The following is a 27,161-nucleotide window of genomic DNA, read 5'->3' as shown; positions in this document are numbered from 1 at the left end:
GGGGGCTGGGGCCTGCGTGCCGTGGTTTTCCTGTGACATCTCAGCACTTTGTGTGGCAGAGGCGGTGGCTCCGGTTACAGCATGGGGGTTATTTATAGGTGTGGAGGGGGTACCAGAGCATTTTGCCACCTCTGTTCCCAAGACTCTTGGGGCTAAATGCCCCTCCAAGTTGCTTTAGGGGTGCCCTGGGGACCCCCCAGGAGTCCAGGAGTCCCGCTTTGCCTTTTCATGACGACTGTAGGCTTCATTTGCGCTGGTGACCGTGGGGCCCTGGGGGTTCTCTTTCTTGAGCTTTTAGACCCAGACTGGGGAGCCCGTGGCAGGCAGGAGCAGAAGCCCTTCCCTCGAGGGCTGGAGACCGAGGCGGGGGGCTCCGGTCTCGTGTGTGCCACTGGGCCCTGCCCTTGTCTGCCCTTGAGTTTAATTTGGGCTCCGTGGGGCTGCAGTGGCTGGGGTGGCAAGGATTCCAAGCGGCTGTCAGGCGGCTAAGTATGGAAACAGCCGTGTAATCGGAGCCCGAGCCCGGGAGCCACTGCCGACCTCTCCCCTGCACCGCCCAGCCCCAGCTGCCAGCTCCGCAGCTTCCATGCCGGCGCCCCAGGAACTTTTAGCCTTTTAGGGACATCCTTTATCTTTCCTCCCACCAAGGGAACTGGACATCTGGAATGTCCCACAGGCCCTGTTGGGGGACCTTGCCATTGGGAAAGGAGGCAGGCAGGTGCTTTCTGCAAAGATCCTTTCTTTGCAGTCCTTTCCTTCCTGGACTCTGCAGTGAGCACCCCCACCGGCCCCGGCCTGGCCACTCGTGTGTGGGGTCCCTGCCCTCCTCCCCACTGCTCATGGTTTGTGCTGTGTGTTCTTTACAGTGGTGGGCTTCCTAACCCCCAATTGCAGATTGTAAACCCCAGATGGCTTCCTCCTATGATCCGGGGTAGGGGATTCCATGAATGGCTTCCCCCACCCCATAGTGACAATCCTTTCTACCCGTTGACTTGCCTGTAGAATATGCTACTAGTAAATGCCGCCATGCCCACAGACACAGCTTTGCTCCTGAACTTCCCACCTCTGTGCCGAATCCTCATTTCCAGCCGCGTGTTGCTCACCCGTCCCTGGGGGGACCCTGCAGAGCCACCCTTCCTTCTTGTTTGCCGTCCTTGCTCCCGTGGTCCTCTGCACCAGGGTGATGGGCTCCACAGCCTCCCTGACCACCAGTCCGCCCCAGTCCTTTGTAACTACCAGCGTCCTCCTCTTTGTCTTGGGGACCTGGCCTGGGGTCAAGCCTGCTCGAGGACAGAGGAAAACAGCCCCAAGAGGGTTTACTCAGTCTGCTCATGGTCCAGGTGAGGGAGCAAAATCCAGAGGAAAGAACCGTGGTCAAGGTCAGACAGCGAGTCCGTGGCAGGCACGCCGGGCCAGGGCCGGTCTCAGCCCACCCGGGAGTTCCTGGCCTCCTTTGGCCCTTCTCTCTGCAGCCCTTCTTGGACACCCCAGTCCTCCTTGGACACCCCAGTTTCTCTGCCTGTGGGTGTGGGGCCACGCATGGCTGCCTTGGGATATAGGGCAAGACCAATGCCTTTGAATTTTGACTCACCAGAGAGCATGTTGGAATGGGGGTGCTGGGAAAACATTTCTTCGGGCTTAAATGGCTGGTGTTTGTTAGGCTGAATTCAGGACAGCCTTGCCTCCTGTTACCTGTTTGAGGCAAAGATTGAGGGACGACAGGGGGTCTGAGTCTGTTCCTCTGCTTCCTCCAGCCCAGCCCTGGTTTGCAAACTCACCCCGTCTGCTCTGGCCTTACTCTGCCATCCCAATGGCAAGAGGTTGGTGCGTGCTGGGGCTCCCAAGGCCCTCCAAGAGTAATGGGGGTCTCTTAGGAACCCCTTCGTGACATTTCCTCTCCCACCCAGAAGGAAGTGGTTTTCACAGCCCCTCAGCAGGGTAGCCCAGGTGCCATGATCCAACTGTGGCGGAGGGCTCGGAGAGAAGGTCATGAGCTGGGGGATCCTGGGGAGGGAGTAGACCCCAGAAGCCTTTCCAGCATGTCCCCCCTCCACTGCAAGCTGTGTCCCCAGCGAGGTCCCCAGCTCCTGGCTTGGTGCTGCCAGATGAGCCATGAGGAGCAGGTGGTCCACTTCCCACATCGGGTGCATGAGGTGCTAGTCTGGTTCTGCTCAGTGGATGCAGCCCCCAGATGTGGGCACTGAGCCTGCTGGCCTGTGGATCCGAGGTTTGGGAAATGCGGGCTTTGCCTCCCATGTGGGTGTGGCAGTGAAGCTCACACAGCTAGCTCAAAGGCCAGAGCTGGAATCCTGGACCAGAGAGGGGTCCGGTGAGGCTGGTTGCATCCACCTGGCCTTTGGGCGCTCGCTCAGGTGTGGTGGCCAGGAAGGAGCCTGATCCCTGTGGACTCAGGAGGAAGACGACCGTTCCTCCGTTGATATGGCCTGAGGGATCAAGATAGGGCATAGATACAATGCCTTCTGGCCTGGAAGGAGGGGTGTGGCTGGAAGAGGGGCGCGTGGATGGGGTCTGCCACTATGGGGTGCACCCCTCTACTCCAAATCCAATTTAAAGCCAGACTCACCGTCCCTTTTGTTTAAATACTGCTCAAGGATGCAAAGCGCTTTCACTCAGACACCTTCCTTAATTCATCCCGGATCTAGTGTGTACCTGCTGGTTCTCAGGTGTGGGGCCAAGGGAACGCAGATAGGCATTCTGTCCTTGGCACGCTTACAGTCTGGGGCTGGGGGAGATAGGGCGTCCCCCTTGTGGCTGTGCACACACAAAGAAGACACGCGTGTCCTCAGGGAGATCCATGTAAATGAGGTGGGATGGACGGAAGTGGATCTGAGTGGATCAGGAAACGTCTTCCAGGTGAGGGAGTGTCTGAGATGAGCCTTGAGAAGCACAGGGTTCAGAAGAGAATGCTGAGGAAAAGCAGGGATGAGCACATTCATGCAGCAGGGAAGGTGGGGCTCAGGTGAGACCCAGGAGGGTCATGGGGAGGAAGGGTGAGGTGGGGTTTGTGGGGAGTCTGGGAGGCTGAGTTGGGGCCAGAGTGTGAGGGGTGCTGGGCTGAGGAGGGGGCTTTGCTCTGTGGGTGGCAGGTAACCACGGGGTGGGGGGGAGTGGTTTCGAAAAGTGCGTCTGGCAGTTGTTTGTAGGGAGGAGTAGACCGAGCTGGGATGATGTGTACTCTGGCAAGGGAGAGAGATGGACTGGAGGGCAGGCCCCACAGATGCTGGGGAATAATCTGCGGGACTCCTTGGCCCAGCGAGCTGGGCAGGAAGGAGCCCCCAAGGGTTTCGTGTAGGCCACAGCAGGCAGCATCTTGCCAGAAAAATAAGAAAAGACTAGGATCGTAAAAGAACTGATTTTAAAAGGTCATCTGAAATCATCATGAATTCTGGATCCTGGGGGAATGCCTGGACGCAGATGGTTAGCTTAGGAGGAAGGTCGGGTCTGGGGATCCAGAAATGAGGCTCGTTTGGGTAAAGATGAGGGCGAGGCTGTGAGATCCCTGAGGACACTGCTGCAGAGAGAGAAAAAGAAGAGAGTCCAGGACCAGTCCCTGGGGAGTAGGAAGAGGAAGAAGATAAATGGATTTCAGGAAGATGGGATGAGATCCAGGCAGAGGCATGACCTGGCAGCAGAGGACAGGGTGCTTCCTGCAGAGGCTGTGAGTCCTGCGGAGAGGCCAGGGAAGGTGAGGCCTTGGCTTGGACACCAGGAAGCTGCGAACGGGTCACTCAGTGAGGACGCGGAGGCATGTTCACCGGGAGAGACTTTCAACATTAAGTCTACGAGAGCTAGAGGACGGTGAGAGGAGGTAGGGTGGCTGAGTCTGCAGAGAAGGCAGTGTGTTCCTGGGCCGACAGGGAGGATGCAGAGGAGCAGGAAGGGCTGATGATCGTGGGGCATAGGGTGGATGTCAGAGTTTGAGAGCGAGGTGGACAGGTCCGAGGGGGTTTGAGGGGGGATCTCAGAGGGATCCCCTGTACACTCGAGTTCACTGAGCAGTGTCTGTGCCCACCAGGGAGCTCAACGAGGAAGTGAGGATCCTGGTCTACAACAGGATTGCTACAGAGCAGGGAGAAGGCCATGGAGGGGAAGAACCAGCCAGAGCTGACCAAGAACCCCTTGAGGTAGAAAAGGAGGCCGGTTGTCCTGAGATGCGTGGGATCGAACAGCAGGGTCCAGACCAGAACCTGGTCTCCAGTCCAGCTGAGATGAGGCCAGGAGGTGACCAGTGAATCAGCATTTTCATCATAGCAAACGCTGGTCTCTCGCTGTTGGTGAACCAGCCTTCTCGAGCCTTCAGATGCTGCAGAGAAGGGGGCAAAACCCGACCCCAAGCTCTGTCCCAAGGTGTTCATTCCGCAGACATGCACCGACCTGCTCCCAGGAAGCGCTGTGTTCGGCTCTGCAGGGACCATTACTTTGGTGGAAGCTGGCGCAGGGCATGGTGCAGGGCACAGGGCCCAGAGGTAGCCAGGCTCAGGTTTCCTCTGGGTGTTTTCCAGGTGGCTGCAAGGCCTCCCTCCGCAGCTCCCTGGCCCATCGGCAAGACTCATTTCAGGCTGAGGGAATTTAGGATCTGCTCCGGGTGGCCAGGGCCCTCAGAAAACCCCGCACCTTCCTCACCTGCCTTCTCAAGGGCCTTCTAGACTCAGACACATGGCTTCAGGCGCCTGCCTCTGCCCTGTCTGTTTCCTTCTCTCCTTGGAGGTTCCCTTCTCTCCCCAGCCCTGGCCTTGCTTTGTCCCCATGAGAAGTGCCCTGAAACTCATTCCAGCAAGGGCTAATGGCTCAACACTTAAACTGTCACTTTCCCAAGTCACTTTTTGTTTGAAAGGAGTCAGAAGATTTTAGCTCAACAAATGCATCTCTAACATGGAATTTCTCATTGCTTTGGTGGGCAAGGTCTTACCCTAAGTCCCTAGTCACGGTGTTGAGGCAATAGATAGTCCCCAATCCTGAGCTGTAGAGCAGGGCTTCCTCTACCTGACCCTGAAGGAAGGAGACAGGGAGTGGACTGGAGCCACGGTGGCCACAGCTGTAGGACTTGCTCTGTGGTTAAAAAACTCACCCGCTGCTCACCCCCAGCCTTGCTGTCGTCAGCAGGAGGTAAAGGGGGTGGCGTAATTCGGCAATGGGATGGGTCAGTTTTCATCTGCACTGAGTTTCTGGAGACATTCGTTTCCTGGTCTGTGTTACCTGGGATGTATCTTTCTCAGGGCTCAGGGACATCCCATCCCATTTGGTTTCAGCCTTATCCCTCTCCAGCCACGAAGACGGATTTGTTCAGGGTCAAGGTCCCAGGCACCCCTCTGGTGTGGGCAGATGCCTGCCCCTGTCACTTCCTTGTCCCCTCAGAGACCTCCAGGTCAGCCTTTCCTGAGCCGCCAGTCCTCAGGGTGAGGGGCTGGGGCGGTGGAGTCTGCTCTTAAAATGCCTGAGCTGTCAGGTCCGCCGTTCACACCCCTGGCAGGGCCTAGAGCATCTGCCTCTTCCACCCTCCTGCTCTTCCCTGCCGGTGTGCAGGGAAGGCTGGTATCATTGTTTAGTCGCTGAGTCGTGTCCAACTCTTTGCAACCCCAGGGACTGTGGCCTACCAGTCTCCTCTGTCCGGTTCCTCTGTCCTTGGGATCTCCCAGGCAAGCGTACTGGAGTGAGTTGCCATTTCCTCCTCTAGGAGATCTTCCAGACTCAGGGATTGAACCCATGTCTCCTGGGTCTCCTGCACTGGCCGGCAGATTCTTTACTGCTGAGCTGCCTGGGAAGCCTGAGGCTGGTGGTGGGTGTGCCCAGTTCGGAAGCCCATGAGACCGTGGGGCTGGCGGGCAGCTCCTGCCTGGTGCCATCCCAGGAGCCTGTGCTTCCTGGGACCACATCGTCAGGACCATAGGAAGGCACAGTCGCTGTTGCTCTGTCCAGTTCCCAAGCCGCGACCCAGAAGGATTTCGGGTGGGACATTGGCCCAGTGGGGCAGGCTCCACATGTTCATGGCATGTTAAGTGATGAGAAGAGGCTTTTCTCCTCTGGCCCTTAGGGTCCTTGTCTTCCACAACCTTGAGGGCCCTTGACCTCTAGTCCTCTGTCAGCCAGAGTGCCCAAGGGCAAAGGACGAGTGCAGACTGTGTGGCCAACCCTGGGGAGGAGGGTTCAGCACAGCTCCCTAAAAAAACAGGCAATGCAGCCCTGCCTTGGGAATCAGGATGGACACGTGACTCGGGGTGATGGGCAGTTTGTGATTATCAAGAGGCATGAGGGTACAATGTGGAAGCAGGGTACAGCAGGAAGAGGGAAGGAAGGGCGGGGCTGGGTAATCACACAGGGTGGGTTCTCAAGGAGCGAGGCAGGACCGATTAGGCAATCAGGGTCCCTCTCCGAAAGGCCCAGCTCTCTAGCCCTGAGGCCAAGCCATGCCCACTGTGACGTCCGGGCTGGCCGCACTGTGCTGGCAGGAACCGGTTATGCCCCTGCCCTGAGGTGCTGCCTTCTATTTGGGGAGATGACACGCACTGAAAAAAAGATGTAACTAACACTCTGGGCAGCTCTGTTTGGAGTTCAGAGGAGGGCTGGAGGTCTGGCCTCACGGAAGAGCAGGGTTTTGCACTGGGTCAGCTCCAAGAGGACGGGGCTGAGCATTTGTTTAACTTGCTCACCGCTCCATCGCTGATGCGTAGCACAGCGCTTGGCTCACTGGAGGTGTTTAGCAATGTCTGATGAATGATGAAAGGTGACTCTTGTAGGCAGAGACGGGGCAGGGTGGGGGAGCATCTGGAGCTGGGGATCAGAGCCGGGAGCGGGAAAGCTCGGACCGTGGTGCTGGCAGAAACGGGATGAGAAGAGCTCTGGCTCGAACGTGGGGCTCCCGTTGAGGGAGACCAGACCACCCTGATGGGCTGGAGCCCGCTGGAAAGGGCCTTGAATGCTGAGCCAAGCCGCTGTCTCCCTAAGCCCTCAGCATGCTCTAGCCCCTCCCCTTCCAGTAAGCTCCTCCTCTTCCCTTCCCTCTCTCATATTTTTGGATGCTTCTAGAGCAGGGACTGCATTCTGAGCTCCAACAGGTGCAGGCAAAGTCTGGCCTGGAGTTTGGGGCCTGTGGGAAGTGGGTTGCACCAGGAGCCCCGCCCAGAACCAGGCCAGGGGGAGCCCTGGGGTGTTGGAGCCCCTGCCCTCCCTCCTTCCCTGCTCCAGGCCACTGGCAAACCTGCGGCCCCTGGTTCTCCTCCAAGTGGCCATTCAGTTAGGACCTCGGCCAGCACAGTTGCCTCCCATAGAGTTTTCCCTAGATGGCAACAGGTTAACACAAAGCCATTGCCTTGATCTCTAGGTCCCCAAAGTGCCTCTGATTCTATGGGTGCCCGCCCTGTATACCCGCACCGCACCCCCCAGAGACACTTCCAGCCATTGCTGGTTATTGCTTTTCCCCGAACTTCCTCCTATGCTTTATTAATCAAGGGTCAGGCAATAAAAGACCATTTATTTCTCTAGCTTATCCCAGGAGGTTGAAGACACCAGGAACATTCCCTGGGACCTAGGAAGGGGTCTGGAAACATCAGGGAGGGGTCACAGCTCTCGCAGTGGCCTGGGGGAGCCCAACCCGGCCTCAGGCTCCCAGAATATGAAGCCTGGGTCCCAGGGGTCCCAGGAACAGAAGGCCGGCGGCGAATCCACCTCTTTCTCCTGTTTCTTCCTGCCTCAGTTTTGTTTCGGAGTAGGTAGTTAGGCCGGTGTCCTCTCCACCCAGACCTCCCTCCCCTGAGGCTGCCCATGAGGGTACCCGGGGGCGGGGGCAGCATGCACTCTGAGACTCGAGGACTGAGCAAGCCTTGGCATCATCACAGTTCACCAGCGAGCCCCTTACCACCTCGGCACCTGTTGGCTCTGCCTGTAGAGTGGAATAATACTCGCCCTATTTACAGCATGGGGTTGTTTTGCGACTAAAATAAGAAAGTGGCTATCGGATGCTTAGGATGGTTTTCGATCTCAGATACTTTTTAAGGTTAGAAGGGCTGTGACAGCGATTACAGGCTCTCACTGCGGACAGTATTCCTGTAGTTTGAGCCTCTGGTTTCCTCGAATATCGTGAAACGCGAGCGACTCTGAAGATCTCATCATCAGCACAGCTGCCCCTTCTCGGCGCTGCCGATATCCTCGGATTCTGTCCTCAAGGAGCTTACAGACCGGGAGGGCAAGCTGTCCCTGTTGGTGATAGGAGCAGGGAGCCATATAAGGCAGGTGTAATCGGGGCTAAAAATAAATGGCCAGAGCTTGCAGAGTAAGTGGGAGCAGGGACGGGGCCCCAGCGCTGGGGAGCACGACCAGCATAGCCTCAGAGGGGCTGGGAGGCTTTCGTAGGGCCGGCTCAGGTGTTGGTTCCTGTATTATTTTCCTGGGCTGCTGTAACAAATGACCTCAAACTAAGTGACTTCAAACAAGAGAGAATTTGTTTTAATTGAAGGATAATTGTTTTGCAGTACTGTGCTGGTTTCTGCCATACATCAACATGAATCAGCCACAGGTACCCATATGCCCCCTCCCTCCTGAGCCTCCCTCCCACCTCCCACGTCATCCCAGCCCTCCAGGTTGCGACAGAGTCCCGGTTAGAGTTTCCTGAGTCATACTACAAATTCCCACCGGCTATCCATTTCATACATGTGCATATGTGCATGTGTGCGCTAAGTTGCTTCAGTCGTGTCCAACTCTTTGTGACCCTATGGACTGTAGCCCGCCAGGCTCCTCTGTCCATGAGATTCTCCAGGCAAGAATACTGGAATGGGTTGCCATGCCCTCCTCTAGGGGATCTTCCCGGCCCAGGGATCGAACCCGCGTCTCCTGCGTCTCCTGCATTGCAGGTGGATCCTTTACTGCTGCTACCGGAGAAGCCCCTCCACACATAGTAGTGTACATCAAAAAACAGAAATTCATTTTCTCCCAGTCAGCAGGCTGGAAGTCCAAAGTCGAGGGGTGGGCAGGGCGCGCTCCCCCAGAGGCTCCAGGCAAGATTCCTTCCTGCCTCTTCCAGCTTCTGGCGGGTCCAGCAGGCCTAGGCCTTCCTTGGCTACTGGGTGCGTCTCTCTGATCTCTGCCTGTGTCCTCACATGATCTCTTCTTTGTGTGTCTCCTCCCCCTCATATAAGGACAGAAGTCTTGGACTCAGGGTCCACTCTAATCCCATATGAACTTATCTTGATTAATCACCTCTTCATAGACCTTATTTCCAAATAATGTCATATCCTGAGATTCTAGATGGAACACTCTGTCTTTTTGATATTTATTTATTTATTAGTAGCTGCACCAGGTCTTACTGGGTCACACAGGGTCTTCAGTCTTCATTGCAGCACTCAGGATCTTTGATTGGGGCATGGGAACTCTTAATTGCATCATTCAGGATCTTCTTGTTTCCTGACCAGGGATTGAACCCAGGCCCTCTTGCATTGGGAGCACAGAGTCTTACCCACTGGACCACCAGACGTTCCCTCGTTGCTGGCTCTGAGCAGTTCTCGTCTGTCTCCCAGGTTGTCACACCTGTTTCCTTGGTCCCCTCTCCGGCCCCACGGCCCACACAGTTGTCCCCAAAGGCTAATATGGAGCTCTGCGAACACTCCCAGGGTGACTGTGTCGAATGAATGGATGGACAGCTGGCCGGGGATAGGGAATTTTAGGAATTTTAGTGTCTCGCCTAGTGGTGGTCCTGGGGAGGATCGTGGGGAAGATTTTCCAGCTCCCTGTGGTCGGTCACGTGTGCCCAGGTACAGAGTGAGTTGGAATTGGCACATCTGGAGGGCAGGGGTCTGGTTCCTGGTGGCCCGTCGTGTGATGGAGAGAGGCAGCGAGAACTGAGAACCAGCAGACTCCCCCGGGAGTGCCTGCACCCAGCTCTGCACTGTCTCCTGCGGGGGAGTGGCCAGAGAGGAGCAGGATGGGGGGCCCTCCTAATACTCAGCAGGCATCACATGCAGAAGGAACATCTGGGTGACCCTCCACCGCCATCTGTGAGGGGGTCACTTCTCAGCCTCCTATGCTCCCCTCGCCGGAAAGAGCCCCCAGCTGCAATGTATCTGGGGCTCCTCAGGGTGGAGTTAGGGGTCCCCAACCCAGAGACTGGGGTGTCAGCCAGCTCTGGAAGCTGGTGGCTGTAGCTCTGTGGTTTGTCCTGGGTCTGGAGGGATGAAGAGGTGGGGGGCAAGTCTCCAGGGTCCCCTCCCCTTTCCAGAAATGCTCACCAGTGAATCCAGTTTATACCCAAATGCCCTACCCCTACCCCAGGAGCTGCTGCAATGAGCTCCTGGGGTCCACATCCCTGTCTGGTGCTGAGACTCCGCTACCAGGACGAAATTTCTCTCTCCCTGCCTGCCACTCCCTCCAATTACCTGCTCTGTCTTTGAGGAGAGGATCTTTATATTCAGGAATCCACATTGGCAGCCACTCCTAGGACCCTTTGATCACAAAATAATAGGCCAGTTAAGTGCCTCCGCCCATGGGTGCTTCTCTGGTTCTGAATCCTGGTTCTGAATTCCTCTCTTCTGGAACTTTGAACTTTCTGATTTGTGGAAAGGCCTTACATTTTGTCACCATTCACCTATCCTCTCCTCCCATCCACCCATCCATGCATGCATGCATCCATCCATTCATCTGTCTGTCCATCCATCCATCCATCCAGTGGCTGTTCTAGATGCCAGGACATACAATCTCTGATAGACAGGCAGTCAGATAAGCAAGTTATCTAGTCTCTTAGACATTTATAGGTACAGTGGAGAAAGAGAGACTAGGATGGAAAGAGGGGGACCGAGGGTTGGGAGGCAGCCTCAGCAGGGTGGCCAGGGAGACCTCACGGAGAAGGTGACAAGGAGCCAGGACTCAGGGGAGGATGGGAGATAGCCAGGCAGTGAGGGGAGCGTTCCCCAGCTGAAAACACAGCATAGGGAGGCAAGCGGGGGCCTGGCACTCCCAGAAGAGCAAAACAAAGAGACAGAAATGGGTGATGGGGAACAGGGCTCGGAGGGTGTGTGCAGAGGAGGGCATGGGGCTCAGGCAGGGGCTGTTCCATAATCCAGGTGAGAGATGACAGTGCCTGCCTGCCTGGGTCCTGGGCTGGCAGTGCTGCTGGGTGGGTGGGGCAGGGGGTCAGGGCTGGTGGGAGGGAAACAGTTAGATTGAGAGATTTTGAAGGTAGACCACAGGTTCAACTAAAGTTTTGGATAAAGAAAAGAATTGTAGATGCTTTATTTTTTAAACAGCTTTCTTGAGATATAATAATTCACGTGTAATACAATTTGCCCAATTAAGTGCACAATTCAATAGTTTTTAATGTATTCACAGAAATGGGCAACCATCAGCGTCATTTTAGAAGGGCTGTTGGCTGGGAGCAGAACAAGGGGCAGGCCTGGTCCACACTTTGCACCCAGTAGGTTCCTGGGAAGATGGGTATAGGTTGACTGCCAAGGTCAAGGCCCAAGGACAGTGGTTCTCAGATTCTAGCATGTGTGAGAATCACCTGGGTGCTTGTTAAAAAAGCAGACTCTGGACTTCACTGCTAGTCCCGTTGTCGAGACTTCACTCTTGCTATGCAGGGTGTGTTGGTTTGATCCCTGGTCAGGGAACTAGATTCCGCAAGCCACCACTAAGGATTCACATGCTGCAACAAAAGATCCCTTATGCTGCAGTTAACACCTGGTGTAGTCAAAAAAAAAAAAAAGGCTGTCACATTGGCTGACAGGCGCTGTGGGGACACAGAGCAGAAGCCCCTCAGTACCAAGTCTAGGGATGTGTCCCAGGGGTTCGGCCTCGAAGCTGAGGTCTGAAGCGGGAGCTGGAATTAGCCAGGCAGCACTGGGGAGCGGGGAGAGAGGAACCGACTGGTGTTGGGGAGGCTGACCCGAAATCCTGCAGCCAGATCTGTGGGAAGCAGAAAGTGTTCTGGGTGTGTGGTAGCCTGGCTGTCAGCAGACCCATCACAGGTTAGGTCGTGTCTCCCAAAAAGATATGCCGAAATCCTAACCTCAGCATCTCAGAGGGCGGCCACTTTTGGAAATAGGCTTGTTGCAGATGTAGTAAGCTCGTGTGACTGGTGTCCTGAGAGGAAGAGGAGGAGAGACAAAGAATGGAGGCAGGGGGAACAGGCCGTGATTGACACAGGGCAAGGTGGGCGAGACTGGAGATGCCCATTGATGAGCCAAGGGCTGTTGAGAGCCGTCCAAGCTGGAGGGCAGGAAGGCACCACTCCTAGAACCTTGGGGAAACAGGGCCCCTTGATATTGGACTTCTGGCCCCAGAACCATGAGGGGATACGTTTCTGTTCCTTTAAGCCACCAGGTTGCAGGACTTTGTTACAGTAACTTCAGGAAAGGAATACAAGACCAGGTTCAGGTTTTGTGCAGGGACTTGGGAGTCTTGTCCGGCGGGGGTGGGCGGCCCCCTGGGCAGGTGGCCTGCTGGAGCCTCAAGTGCAGTCTGGTGGAGTCTGGCTGGCAGCAATGACCAGGAAGGGTCACCCTGGGGACAGTGTGTGCGGAATGTCCACTCGCTCTTGCCCCGCCCTCTGTCCTGCCCTTGGCCTTAACCTTCCCCTCCCAGGGGAGACCCGAGAACTAAGGAATCGGTGACTGGCCCTGGCCCTCTGCATGGCCACCAGGTACCAGAGGAAGAAGACGTTCCTGCACGATCAGAGCCCCGTCTGGAGTTTTAGTGTTTGAAGAGACGAGGAGTACCTGGGTCCTCGGTGACACTGGGTTCACATGAGAAGGAAGCTGCTCTCAGGTTTAACTGCCTTCATGATTCCTCCCCGGAGTGGGGAGGTCCTGAGAGGGAGCCAGACCCTGGCTTCCTGGGAAAGTGTGGCCCACGTGTCCGAGGCTACAAACGGGAAACGAGTCTACTTCCAGAGGAGATGTGGATTTCCAGACCGTTCCACCAGAGAGCAGCCTGGGTGTTCCAGACATCTTTGTCTATGGAGTCCAAGCTCTGGAGCTATGAGTGAGGGTAACAGATGGTTGCCTGCTCTGTTAACCATCCATTACCAGTTGATCAATGCTCTGGAGGCTTTGGGGGTTGGTGCAGTTCAAGGAGCAGCGGGTGGGAGGTGGTCTTCTGCCCTTCCTCTGTGACCCCAGGTCTTCTCCAAGTATGTGTCCAGATTTGTGCTCAGGGGCCCAGCCTGATATCAGCGCCCTCCCCTGGCCCTTTCTGGGAGGCTGCACTTTATAGGGGAATGGATGGGTGATCCCAGGAACACCGGGCCCCAGGGATGGGGTGATTCTTGGGTGTAAGGGGTTGGAAATATCAGGTTGACAGGGACACCATTACCATTTGGAGCCTCCCTGAAAGGCCAGAGCTAGAAGCCTAGGAGCCATCCCTTTACATCTGGCTTTGCCCCAAGGGGCTTGGCAACATACGGGCAGGTTCTTTTCGGTCTCTGGGCCTCAGTCTCCTCATCTGTGAAATGAGAAAGCTGGGTTAGAGAATTCCTAAGTTTCCTTTTAGTTCAACAAGGCTGTAATAGGAAAACCACCCTAAGGCTGAACAACGAGACGAGCTCGGGGGCCATGAACCTAAAGATTCAGAGGTAGAACCTGCCAGTCTCGAATTTGGGGAAGCCCTTTGGGAGAGAAGGCAGAGGATCTGGCATCATGGCTGTGGGCAGCGGCTCTGCTGGAAGGGTCCACAGGGTGGAGTATCCCCTGTGTTGCTGCTGCCCCAGCTTCTCCTATTGGCTTGACCTTCCTCTGCAGTCTCCTCCGAGTGGACCTAGGCCTGGGGGGCCCCTGAGGGTGGGATCTGCTAAGGATGATGCCTCACTCCCGAGCAGGCGGGAGAGGGCCTGGGGCTGCTGAGGGGGCAGGGCTGCTGGCGGCGCCCAGGCCAAGGGCCGGCTGGCCGTGGTTGGGCCGGGCAGAGCAGTGTACAAGGCACCTGCCCCGAGCTGCCAAGTGCCGCTGAGCGGGAGCTGGAGCCGCCCTCAATCAGCTCAGGTGCAGCCAGAGCTGTGTCTCGAGGCCCGAATTGCTCCTGAAGGGCTTGATGCTCCCTGTGCTCACTGGTCAGAGGGATGGTGTCGAGGCTGCTTGGGCCCCCAAAGTGGCCTGTCTCCCACTGTGCTGCCATTTCCCAGAGCGGGGAAAGGCCTTCACCTGTCCTCATGCCGATGTGACCCCTTACGCACCTTTGCGTTGGGGTGAAACGCAGGGCCACCTCGGAGTGACAGGAGGGGCCTGGGAGGCAGAGGACAGAGGGGGAGCTGTGCATGGTCGTGGAAGTTTCTGAGTGAGTCGGGGCTGCGTGGAAGTGGGAGTCAGTGACCGCAGGAGTTAGCCTGGGGCTTGGCAGGATAAAGTCCAGGCACAGGCGTGCCAGTAGCTCAGCCTTGTTCCTGTCCCAGGCCAGCGGGAACCGCAGAGAGCAGGGACACCCACAGCTCCTCTCTGAGCTGCTTCCGGCTGGAAAAGGGGGAGAAGGACCCGGGGCAGAAAGACCTCACCTGGCCCATGGATGAACCACTTAGAAATGAGGTTGAGAGGAGTAGGGTGCAAGTGAGCCAGGGTGGCTCTCATCCGAAGCCAGTTCTGTTTTGCCCTATCCAGTGAACTTGGGATTCAACCTGGCATCTTTGCTCATCTAGGAAATTATTATTATTATACTTGACATTTGTAGAATGCTTTTTTTTTTTTTTTGGTTCTGTACCAACTTTCGGGCTTTTAATTCCCTGAACCTGGGCCCACGGCAGTGAAAGTGCCAAGTCCTAACCACTGGGCTGCTGAAGAATTCCCCGTAGAGTGTTTTAAACATCACCTGATGTTTAAAATACTCCGAAGAGGTTGGCAGAGCAGGTATCGTTCCCTGCTGCATTTTATGGGGGGAAGGAGCTGGGTGCAAGTCAGTGAGGGGCAGCCTATATACTAACCGCATGGGTGGTGAGGAAGATGTCAAGGAGCAGAGCCCAGCTCTCCTGGCTTCTGACTGAGTCCAGAAGGATCAGTCTGGCTCTGGGTCTCGTGGCAAAGGAAAGCCCTGAGATGAGGGCATGGCCCAGGAAGGTGTCAGATCAAGTTCCTTAGCTCAAGAACCAAGCTGACTTCCCCCTACTTCCCCGGCCTGGGGAGGAGGTGGGTCTGTGCCCTTGCTCCCCAACCTGCCAAGCCCACGACGACGGCTCTGAGCTGAACCCAAGGCGTCCATCTGACAGGGGCCTCCGGGAGCCACTCTCCTCTAGCCCCCGGCAGGTCACCTCTTGTCCGGTGCCCCAGAGTTAGACCATCAGTCCTCCCAGAGGTGGTCCTCACGCTCCCAGGAAGGTTGTTTCTTTGGGTGGGGAGGTGGAGGTGGGGGAGGCTACCTGCCTACCTCAGCCCGTCTCAGAATCCAGCCTGTGTCCCTACTCCCTGCCTTTCCCCCCCACCCAGCTAGGCCCCTCTGAACGGAGGAAGCATTGCCAACGATTCCTTCGAGGATCTGTGCTCCCTTGAGGCAGGGAAAGCCGTGTGCTCCATGGAGTGTCCAGTCAGTCCCCCAGGGCTTAAGGCTTAATGTCCTACTTCTTCCAAAGGTACTTGCCTTTTGAAAGTGAGTGCTTACCCTTATCCATGAATCCTCTGGGCATCAGTGTATACACCACAGCTGTGGAATCCTGGGCAAATTTCCCAGTGTACCTCCTGAACTGAGAATTCCTGGGAATTAGGGGTGGGGAATGGGGATGGAGTTATTCTGTCAGTCTCTGGACTTTATGGGTTAAGAACAATTGTGTTAAAGTCTTGAGCATGGTTTTCAAAGCAAGGAAGAAGAGGGCAGGCTGAGAAGTTGCTGTCCTTCTGAGGTTGACTCACCCCCTCTCATTCCGAGGTTGGTGGAGAGCAACCAGGCACAGGAACAGCGCATGAGACTTGGAGTTGGTACAGAGATGGGTCCCAGAACCAGCCCGCTGCTGACTAGCCTAACTAGTCCTGTGGTCTTGGGATAATCATTTATCAGAGTTCTAGGATCCTGACCAGTGAAATCAAACCAGTTGGTCTGTGCGGAGGTCCCCTCTGACCCCCTATCCCATGGTTCCCACTGGCCGCTGCCCTTGTCATCCTGCCCCATGCCCTGGGTGAATCATTTTGGGGCTAGAGTCCAGCCTGGGACAAGCTGTCCTGGTGGGATTAGCCTTGACTTTAGGAGCTTGGCCAGGAAGCCAAAGAACCTTCTGAGAACGGCTGCCTGCCGGGGCCCCTTGAGGAGGGTGTCCACCGAATGGTGAGGGAGAGGGCCTTAGGGTCCCCGGGGGGAAGTGGGCACTTCCCTCCTAAGTTCCTTTCCAGTATCAGCATCTGTAAACCATCTGAAGTCTCATTTGTGAAGCGAAGGAACAAGGGGCCTTGAGTGGCGAATATTTACTCCATAAAATAAGGTCGAGAAAAAATGTGATGCCAGAGGGGCCGCTGCCATCTGCTCAGTCCAGGAGCGTGCAGGGACGCAGAAGTGTCAGCCTGCCGTCGTGAACGTGAACTCCGAAGTGCTCTCTGCTGTACCTGAGGCACCGCCGGTGAGACACCCAAGTGTCTGGGCAGAGGAAAGCCTAGTGAAAGACAGGGGACTCCCTGGGCACCCTGACCAGTATTCTTGGCTCCTGGGGGCAGACGTGTCTGGAGGTAGAAGTGGAAAGGAATTGTGCCCCCGGGGACTTTTTTTTTTTTTTTTACCACATGTGCATTCTGGGGTATGAGTAATGGTATATCTTACCTGTGATGATCTCTTTTCTCCTGAGGTCCAGTCCCAACCTCAGGACAGATTGTCTGACACTTGGGGGTGGCCCGGAGCAGAGCTTCTCACATGCAGGTGTTCGTTAGAATCACCTTGTGAAACACCTGGATTCACACTGACCCAACCCTGGACACGGGGCATCTTTGTCAGGAAAGCCCTGCAGGGCTTGGGTACCACTTGCCACAGGCAAGAGATCTCGGGTGTTGTTTCTTGGTGAGAATGCTAGCCCATCCCTGGATGGCCTGTCAAGCCCACGCTGGACTTTCCTGTGTCTGCTTCCTCCTTTCCAGAGAAGTGAATAATCAGTTAATAATCCTTGCTTTCCCTGCTTCAGAGGACCACTGGGGGGTGAAGAAGAACACAGAGCTATTTGAGGGGAAGCCTGAAATTCAGCGTGAAGGTCAGATGGCCTCTAGCTCCCTGCTGGGCGCATGTTGATCAGCAAAGTGAAAAGATGCTGTTGGGGAGGCTTCTTGGGCTGTTAGAGGAAATGAGCAAGAGGAGGAATTCTCAGGAAAAAGGCAGCGGAGGCAGAATAGTGGTTGTCACACCCTCCTTAGGCAGTAGGGCAGACAGACCCAAGGAGAGCTGGCTGGGCAGGAAGTACCAAGGGGGTGGCTGAACCCTAGCTCCTTCATCTCCCCTCACCCCCTAGACCCTTCCATGGAACCCTAGCACCCCATGGGACATGGTCTGTGGGATCAGAAAGAACTCTAGACTGAGGGCCATGACCTTGGGCTCTGTCCCAACCCTACCCCTCACCTTGAGCAAGTCTCTAAACCTCCCCGGCCAGAGCTTCCTCCTCTGTAATGGACTCACCAAGGCCCCGGGCAATTCCACAGTAATCTGAGTCCCTGTGAAAGCATTTGGGAACAGTTAGGAGCTGGAAAAAAAATCTGGTGTTTGGCAGTGGAGAGAGGAACTGAGCCTGGGGCCCCCACTGAGGCTATGGGCAGGGGAGCAGCTGAGCAGCTGACTCCTGCAGAGAAAGGCTGATGACAAAGAGGGTGTCAGGAGAGAAAACGGAGCCAGTTTATGCTGTGCCCTGCCCCGGGGCACCTGTCGGGCTCAGGGGCCTTCCTTGATCTCCAGGGTTGAGCCAGGGGCTTGCTATTTGCATACGCTGACGTTAGCACCCAGGCTTGCCTGGGGCCTGGGTGGCTACCTTGGCAGCAGCACATACAGTGTGGTACTGCATGTTCTGGGAGAGCCTGAGACCCATCTTACCAGGCTCTCAACCTGGCCAGGGTGTCCTGGGTCCTCTGCGCCCCCCACCCCTCCTCCGGGGCCACTGGGGGGCTTCCACAAGAATTTGAGGAAGTCAGGGTGGGTGGTTTGATGTCACAGAATTGAACTAAGTTTAACCAGAGGCTCTTTAAGCCTCTGAGCTGCTTCCAGGAGGAGAGATTGGACCCAATGGCACAGCTGCTTCCTGGGCTTTGAGCTCTAGAGACCCAATGGCACAGCTTGTTTCATTGAGAGACTTTCTCTCAGAGAAGTTATTTTTAGCCTGGGAAGGAAGATCATGGGGATGAAGTCATCACCCTCGCTCTTTGTCACTGGAAGGGCAGGCGAAGCTTGGCCCTAAGTCATAAAAACCAGGGAAGAGTATGGATGTAAATAAGTAAACACACATGCACACACCTGAGTTCCTGTCTAGGGCCCAGGTGTGGAAATACACAGCAGTGCAAAGGTCATGTGTATCCCGAGAGTCTGGGCTCCTTATCTCCCTTCAGATGACGCAGCCCTCCCACCTCCACTGGGCCAGAGGATGTTCTGAGAATAGCAGAAATGCTGCAGGTAGTCAGACCCAGAGTCCCTTCAGCCTGGTATCATCACCACCATCAACACTATCACATCACCATCACTATCACTGTCACCATTACTTTGGCCACTTGATGAGAAGAGCAGACTCAATGGAAGAGACCCTGATGCTGGGAAAGACTGAGGGCAGGAGGAGAAGGGGATGACAGAGGATGAGATGGATGGATGCCATCACCGACTCGATGGACATGAATTTGAGCAAACTCAGGAAGACAGTGAAGGACAGGGAAGCCTGGCATGCTGCAGTCCATGGGGTCACAAAGAGTCAGGCACGACTTAGCAACTGAATGACAACAGTCACCATTATCATCCTCAGTACCACCACCATCATGACCATCCTCATCACCATTATCATCATCACCACCAGCATCACCATTACTAGCAACATCGCCATCATCACCATCTTCATTATCATCACTACCAGCATCAACAGCATTAACAGCAGAGGGTGACAGGGCCTGTTGAAAGAGGCTGGACTCCCCAGAGGAGAAGCCCCAATCACTGCTATTCCAAGGTCATTTGCTAAGCCCTGGTGACCCATCTAATTTGGAAGCCTCCAGTGGGCACATGAGTGGAGAGAGGCCAGGAGCAGAAGCCTTGGGGTCAGGGTTATTTGGCTGGGTAGCATTTCCCTTCTGCAGAGGATCTTTCCAACCCAGGGATCAAACTCAGGTCTCCCACATTGCAGGCAGATTCTTTACCAGCTGAGCCACAAGGGAAGCCCAAGAATACTGGAGTGGGTAGCCTATCCATTCTCCAGCCAATCTTCCTGACCCAGGAATTGAACCAGCGTCTCCTGCATTGCAGGCAGATTCTTTACCAACTGAGTTATGAGGGCAGCTTCTGAGTAGAATCACCCCGCTAATTTTTTGGAGGGGGTTACAGTCCTGATGCTGGGGCTACACCCTGGACTAATTAATTCAATGAGAACCTTCAAGGAGGGGAAGAGGAGTGGGATCAAGAACCAGGTGTTTCCACATACAGACAGTGGCGAGAACCACGGGTTTAGAGGCAGTTTTATAGGCTCAGGTTGACTAGTAATCCTGAGTCAGTGGTTCTGGGCTGGGGCCTGAGAGTTGGCATCTCTACTGATTCTCCCACCTGCTGATGCTGCAGGTGCCTGGACCACAGGCTGAGGAGTGTTGGGAGGGGTGCGGGGTGGGGTAGGGGGCGGGGGAGAACCCCCCGCTGCAGGATCAGAGAATCTCCTTTGCAGTTCCGAAGTTAAATGGCCTCAGCCGGTTGCTAGCTGTGTGATGTTGGGGGCAAGACATTCAGTGCCTCTGATTCCAGTCCTCTCATCTGTAAAATAGGGGTGAGTAAGACTTGTTTCACAGAAGCAAGCAAATAGAGTAAGATCAAGTTCATGTTTTATACATCCAGTGCTCAAGCACTGCCTGGCACCCTGAATAATTGTCCAAATGTATCTCATATGATATCTATATATCTATCTTGCTGCTCAAAGGCCTGTCTATCTCTTGATGCTAAGTCGCTTCAGTCGTGTCCGACTCTCTGCAACCCCATAGACGGCAGCCCACCAGGCTCCCCCATCCCTGGGATTCTCCAGGCAAGAACACTGGAGTGGGTTGCCATTTCCTTCTCCAATGCATGAAAGTGAAAAGTGAGAGTGAAGTCACTCAGTCGTGTCGGACCCTTTGTGACCCCATGGACTGAAGCCCACCAGGCTCCTCTGTCCTCTGTCCTCTGGGATCCTCCAGGCAAGAGTATTGGAATGGGTTGCCATTGCCTTCTCCATGTCAATCTCTTGGGTTAAACCAAATTCCTGCCATAGATTTTTATTTCCCCAGAGGTTGGGGGCAGGGCAGATAGAGATTCAGGCAGAAGAATGAGGACTTACAGGTATTCAGGTGGTAATGAAAGAAAATTTTAATGCGTTAGCTCCCCAACTAAGGGACCAGGAGTTCTGAATGTACCCAAATCTCCCCATGGACCTCTTCACAGCACTTTGTGGGGTTGGGGGTGGGGGGTGGGTCAGGCAGGTTCTCTGCCTACAATCCAGGAGCCAGAGCGGGTGCATCCAGGGAGGGCAGAGGTACCAGTCAGAAGGGACTCCCATGTGCTCCCCTCAACATAGCATGGCATGGAAGGCCTGGACAAGGAGTGGGCAGTTCTAGGTTCCACTTGCCCACTAGCCACCTGGTGTTTTGGGCAAATCAAACACTCTCTCTAGACCTTCAGCTCTGAAATCTGGTTGATAGTAATAACGGAGATGAAAGGGGTCACAAACGTGAGTGGAGGGAGTATTACATCAACATATGGGCTCCTTTATAATGAAAGGCACCCAAACTTCCCATCCTTCTGAATTTGATAGCAGATTGTGTCTGTGGGGATTAATGAGAAACTATTTGTGCCTGGCCCTTAAGAGGCTTCCCCAACTTTCAGGGAACAAGGGGGTGGGTACTCCCAAGAAGTGGCTTTTCTTTGTGGGAGGCAGAGCTGAGCTGGCACTGAGGCAGGATGCTCCTTCCTCAGAAAGAGTCCTGTGAAACCAGGGAGACCCAGGAGCATCTCAGCGACCCTGAGGCAGGGCCCCCACTTTGCCCTCATCCCCATGTGCCTGCAATGTCCGGCTCTGCAGGGCTCCTCCTTAAACACGTCCCCACCTGGGTGGGAGGGCTCGGAAGTACTAGACCCCACCCTCTGTTCTGACCCCACTGTCCAAATGCATCACACTCATCCCTTGACAGAGGCTCCTGGCACATTCTGGGACCCTACCTGCCCTCTGCTTTGCCCTCCTAGTGCCCCTGGCTCTCCCCTTAAAGCCCTCGGCCCTTAGAAGGGGATCCCCTCGGAAGGGGTTGGTGAAGGCCATCGAGAAGCCCAGGCCTGCCCCCATGGGTATCTCCTCCTGCCACACGTCCCCTCTAATCTAAGGTAGAGAGGCCAGAAGATGCTTGCCCTTAAGAGGACAGAGTTGGATGTGTGACTTAATAAGGTTGGGAGCCATAAGTAATCCCCCGAGTGCTGTGCCCCGTAACCCAAGAGGACCTGGCCCGCAGGCACCTGTTTTCACTCCTTTGCCGATAGCAGTATAAAAAGCACGCTGCTTAATGACTCTAGGAACTGACCAGGGGTGGCAGTTCCCATCGGCCCTGTCTTGGAAAGATCTGCCGGGCGAGCCAGGCTGCACGTGCCCGCCCGCACGGTTGAGGAAGGACTGGAAGGGCGGCGCCCAGCTTCCATCCCCCCGGGATGCCGGGGCGGGGCTGGGGCGGGTCAGCTGCTCGCTCAGAGCCCAGGCTCGGGTCAGGAGGCGGCACGCCCGCTCTGCCGGCCACTCGGGGCAGTTCCGAAGACGAGGGAGGGAGGAGCCCCACCGTCCCCGCAGGTCCGCACCGCTCTGCCTCTGGGAGACAGGCTGAGTTTTTAGAGTTGTGAGAAGCAAAGCGCGTGCCAACCCCTTGACACTGACCCCTCGTGTTCTGATCATCTAGAACTGCAAGTTTCCGCTTCGGGTGGCACGGAAGATGTTGGCAATTTGTTGGAGAATCATTTCTCTGCCGGAGACGCAAGTCTAGAGGAGAAAGAAAGGGCGCTTCGGGCAGAGGCGGCCCCTGGAGAGACGCGCCCGCTCCTTCACCCCTCAGAAGGCGGGGAGGATGGGAGCTCGGAGAAGACAGCGGCCGACGGCCTGAGCTCCGATCCCGATCCCGATCCCGAAGCCAGCCTCTCCAACGCCTCGGCCTCCGAGTCTGCTGCCCCCGGGGAACCTGCGGGGCCCGGGGCGGAAGATGCGGGCCCGCCGGGAGCAGCGAGCGCCCTTCCCCCAGGAAGGGAGGGGGAGCCCGGGGAGGAGGAAGGGGCGCGGGAGCTCAGCTCCGGAGAGGGCCCAGGACAGGAGGCGGAGGGACCGGCTGGGAGCGGCGAGGTCCCCGAGGAAGCTGCGGAGGCGCTAGGGGAAGCAGCGGCGGGGTCCCCAGAGCCTGAGAACTCAGAGGACTCTCCCAGCCAGGAGGTCGAGACAGGAGGGGAGGGCAGCCCAGGGCCCGGTCTGGAGCCAGAAGTGACTGATGGAGCCGCGGATGTGGACGCAGAAGCCGCGCAGAGGACGGAGGACCAGGCGGAACCCAGCTCCATCTCGGCCGCGGCCGCGGAAGACGCTGCCGCTCGCGAAGAGGAGGGGGGCTCCCGGGAGCACCCGAACGAGGCCTCCTCTGAAGAAGAGGGGGGTGAAGAATCCGAAGAGGAGAGTGGCGACGAAGAGGACAGCGGCGACGCGGCTAGTTCGGAAGAAGCCGGGGGCGCCTCGGAGGAGGAGGAAGCCGAGAAAGAAGCTGGGGAAGGAGCCCACGCGGCAGCGGGAAGCGCGAGCCCCGGGGAGGAGGGGTCCCCGGAGGAATCGCCCGAGGGTGCCGACGCGCAGGAGCCCAAGGAGGAGGGGCCACAGGGTAGGGGGGTGTCCCGAGGCTGCCCACCTCCCCCCGCCCGGCACCTCGACGGTGGGGGCTGCTTCGGGCATTTTGGCGGCTGAAGTCTTCCCGGAGGTTTTGTATGTAGAGGCAGACAGGGACCCGCAAGGCGGGCGGGAGAGCCTCTAGCCAACCGCGGGGGTCGTGGGGCATAGGCCCCAGGGGGTTCCCGGCCCTCTGGGTGCCTCCAGGCTGTTCCTTAATCACTTATCCCCACTTCAGAGAGATCCACTGAGAGCCTGCACCTTGGAGGGCCCAGAGGAACCTGGTTACATCTGAGTTAGGCCATCAGAAACTTATCCGTTAGAGTCCCTCCTTTAACACAGACCAGTGCTTAAACCCCAAGGACAAGGGACACAGGGGCAGGATTTGAGGCCGAAGGCAGGCTGGTGAGTGTGAGGGGCATTGGGGGACCACGTTGGTCGGCTAGCTCCTGGGACCTCCACTTGAAGACTAGGTCATGTCAGGATCCTTAAACACTGGGCTGGCTGAGACACTAACGTCCAGCAGATGTCTGTCCGGCAGATGTCTGTCCTGCAGATGAGTGGCTGCAGCAGCCACTCTCCAGGCTAGGGGACAGGGTGGGGGGATGGAAGTGGGCAGGACCTAAGCTATTGGGCAGCATTAGAGGCGTGTCCAGCACTGGCCTCATCCACTGAGTACGCTGACCTGGACCCGGAATTGGCTTAGGTAGGATGGAGGCACTGGAGTCAGTCTTCAGTTTCCAATGCAGGTTTCCTTGCAAGAACTTCATTTCCACACTGGTAGGGTATTTGCAATGGGGACCCTTCCCCTTAGCTCCCAGATCTGGGTCTGATGGCAGAAAGGATCACCCTGTCAAGACACATTGATTATTCTCTGCTCCCATCCCTCCTGGAACTGGTCTCCCCTTGTTCCCACAGGCCAGGTCCATCCTCCTTCCATCACCTAAAATTCTTTGTGCAATTAGCCCAGGATTAAAAAAAAATGGCTGTGATGTTAAGAGGCCTGGGAATGTGAGCACCCCTCCCTGGGAGCCTCAGGTGGTCACGGGCACCTCTGGCTGGGTCAGAAGCAACAGTGTACCCCCACTCCCTCCCCCCTCTCCCTACTCCCCCTCCGCTCCCCAAGACTGCCTGTAGCGGCTCTTCCTGATGAAATGCTCACTTGACCAAGCCAGTGGTCCACCTAGAAACTGAAAGGCAGTCTCCTATAAACTACTCCTTCTCCTGTCCTGGATCTCAGCTCACAGGCACCCCTCAGGAAATTTTCCAACTTTCCCTAAGATGTCATAGGCACACGTCTTAGGCCCTCCCAGCTTTCGGACTCTTTCCTCCCAAAGCCACATCGATGCCTGTAATTGTATTGCTTTTCAGGTTACTTCTCCCCCTCTCCCTGCAGACTGTGGAAAACTCCACGTGGGCAGAGCTGGGTCGGTTTGGGGCACCACAGCATTCACAGTGCAATGCTCCATGCTTGGCGCGTGTATAGTAGGTGCTCAGTCAACATTTGCTGAACACCTAGAATGGATCGTGGAGCTTCACAGATGTTGAGTTTGGATTTTCAAAGTCCCTCCTAGAGACAAAACTCCGTGCAGTTGAACCTGGACCGGCTCCAGTCAGCACTTGCTTGCGATCCTGCCCCACTCTGCCCACTCCCCAGCTTGCCTGACTGGAGGGACCCTAGAGCCAATGGCTCCTCGCTCTACCCTAACCCCCGATTTCTGCGTCTTTCCCCAGAAGAGGCGGAGGATGTGAGTGAGGAAGCCCCGCTGAGGGATCGCTCCCACATCGAGAAAACTCTGATGCTGAATGAGGACAAGCCAGCTGATGACTTCTCTGGTAACCAGAGGCAGGAGCTGGGTGGGGCCGGGTGGGGCTGGGAGAACCCCAGGACCAGTGGCCAGGCAGAGCCTCTGAGTCTGTAGCTGATGCTGGCAGACACGCCAGGGGAGGAGGAGAGCCCTGGAGTTGAAGGGAGAGGAGCGCTTTCTCTTCATGGAGGAGGCTTTGTGAGCTGGAGGGCTCTGGGTTGGCGGGGAGGAGGAAAGGCAATCCGAACAGAGGGGCTGATTGGGGAAGTACATGGCAGAGCTGCGACCTGGGGACTGTTGTTGTTCAATTGCTCAGTCATGTCCCATTCTTGGGGACCCCATGGACTGCAGCATGCCAGGGTCCCCTGTCCCTCACTGACTTCTGGAGTTTGCTCAAGCTCGTGTTGATTGAGTCGGTGATGCCATCCAACCATCTCACCCTCTGTTACCCCCTTCTCCTCCTGCCCTCACTCTTTCCCAGCATCAGGGTCATTTTGACAGTGCCAGCATCCAAGTCGTGGCCGGGGGAAGGTTGTTCATCACACTGGCTTCAATTTTTACAGTTTATAAAGCCCTTTCGTGTTTGGTATTCCATTTCACCCTCATAATAACCCAAGGCTGTCAGCAGGGCTTTCTGTCTCCTAATCGATGAGCCAGTGAGAGCTCAGGGTGAGGCTGGGGTCTGCTCTGGCAACAGCAGGAGATGGGCCACTGACCGGCAGCTGGAGAGCCTGACCCTCGAGCTCCGAGTTTGTCCCTCTCTGCACTTCACCCTGGGAGCCGCTTCTCCCTGGAGCCACATTCTTCCCAAGAAGACACTTGGGATGTCTGAATTCTCCCAGGGGCACCAGGGATGCAGTGGAGGGTGCAGGGCTGGGGTGGCCATGCCTGCTTGCCTCTGATCCTAAGGCAGGTAGCGGTAGGGGGCAGAGAGAAGGAGCTGGAGTTTCCAGCACCTCGAGGTAGCTGCAGGCCGAGGTGGTGCTGTGAACTGTTGAGGGGAAGGACCAGAGGGCCAAGTTAAAAAACAAAAATGCTGTGGTGACTTTCAGGGGTGTGTGTAGGGGGAATGCCTTCTAGACAGTGCCACAGCTGCTAAGCCCCTGCCTGACCCTTAACCCTTCACCCTTCTCTGCCCCCAGTGGTGCTGCAGCGGCTTCGAAAGATCTACCACTCGTCCATCAAGCCCCTGGAGCAGTCTTACAAATACAATGAGCTTCGGCAGCACGAGATCACAGGTACCGGCCACATCTCTCCCCTGAGCCCTCGAGGTGGGGAGGGGCGGAGACCTCAGTGACCAGGGCCAGCCTTTCGCTGCAGGTGTGCCCCTTGATCTACACAGGGATTTACGTTTCCTCTGTGAGATCCATGAGTGCAGTTTGGGTTTCCAAAAGATGCCAACTTCCCTGACTGCTGTGCTCCAGCCCCCACGGGGCTCTTCATTCACTTACGGATCTCGTCTTCTGTCTCCTGTCCACTTCCCATGGGTTTGGATTCTTTTAAAAATTGATTTTCAAAATAATTTTTTAAAAATAAGATAAACTGGCAACCAAAAAAATTTCTGTGCAAAATAGTATAAGTTGAAAAAAAAAAAAAATCCCTGTCTTGATTTCCAGGCTCTCTGACTCCACCCTCAGAGACGCATGTGGCTAAGGTTTCTCATCAGGGCTTCCAGACAGCACTCTGCTTCCATGCTCAAGGGTGTCCTCCCTTTGTTTGACAAAGATGGGATCACAGCACACAATTGCTCTTTCTGGTCTTTGTGAATCCACCACCTTAGATAGCGTACCCTGTTGATGAACCACTGGGCGTTTGCCTCGTTCCCTTTTTAGTGTTACAGACACTACTATAGTTGTTCCATATTTTACACAAGTTCATTTGTAGGATATGTTTTTTTAAAAAAATGCTGGAATTCAGCATTTTGATAGTTGTCGCCCAGTTGCCTTAGGTTGTCCTCTGTGTACCACAGCAACAGGATAGAGTTCTTGTTGCCTCACAGCAAGGCCATTTTAAAGTGTGGCTTGTCTTGGAAACCTGTTGACAATGACACCTAATTGCTATTATTGTTCTAGTTGTTGTTTTTAAAGGGGCAGCAGAAAAATTCCTCCTTCACCTTTGGTCACCTTTCTTTTTTAAAAATTTAATTTAAAATGTTTTATTGGAATATAGTTGCTTTACAATGCTGTGTTAGTTTCTATTGTACGGCAAAGTGAATCAGCTCTATGTATACATAGATTCCCTCTTTTTTGGATTGCTTTCCCATTTAGGTCACCACAGAGCACTGAGTAGAGGTCTCTATACTATGCAGTAGGTTCTCATTAGTTATCTATTTTAAAATAGTTCACAGGCTTCCCAGGTGGCACAGTGGTAAA

The 27,161-nt window shown here is 55.6% G+C and overlaps 1 protein-coding gene across 2 annotated transcripts in view; it reads left to right on the top strand.

Moving 5' to 3' along the window:
• SRL (sarcalumenin) overlaps window positions 1-27,161 on the top strand; it is a 36,992-nt gene that overhangs the window by 681 nt on the left and 9,150 nt on the right. Inside the window, exons 2-4 of one of the 2 annotated variants that reach the window (NM_001435442.1) lie at window positions 22,023-22,976; window positions 24,716-24,817; window positions 25,932-26,027. In NM_001435442.1, coding sequence (NP_001422371.1) covers window positions 22,023-22,976; window positions 24,716-24,817; window positions 25,932-26,027 — 1,152 coding nt within the window. The remainder of the gene's footprint in view (window positions 1-22,022; window positions 22,977-24,715; window positions 24,818-25,931; window positions 26,028-27,161) is intronic. The other variant, NM_001435441.1, reaches the window with a different exon arrangement.

Source organism: Bos taurus, chromosome 25 (assembly GCF_002263795.3).
Source record: "Bos taurus isolate L1 Dominette 01449 registration number 42190680 breed Hereford chromosome 25, ARS-UCD2.0, whole genome shotgun sequence".
Lineage (NCBI taxonomy): Eukaryota > Metazoa > Chordata > Mammalia > Artiodactyla > Bovidae > Bos > Bos taurus.
Note: the sequence above shows the minus strand (reverse complement) of the source record. Positions and strands in the feature narration are given on the sequence as shown.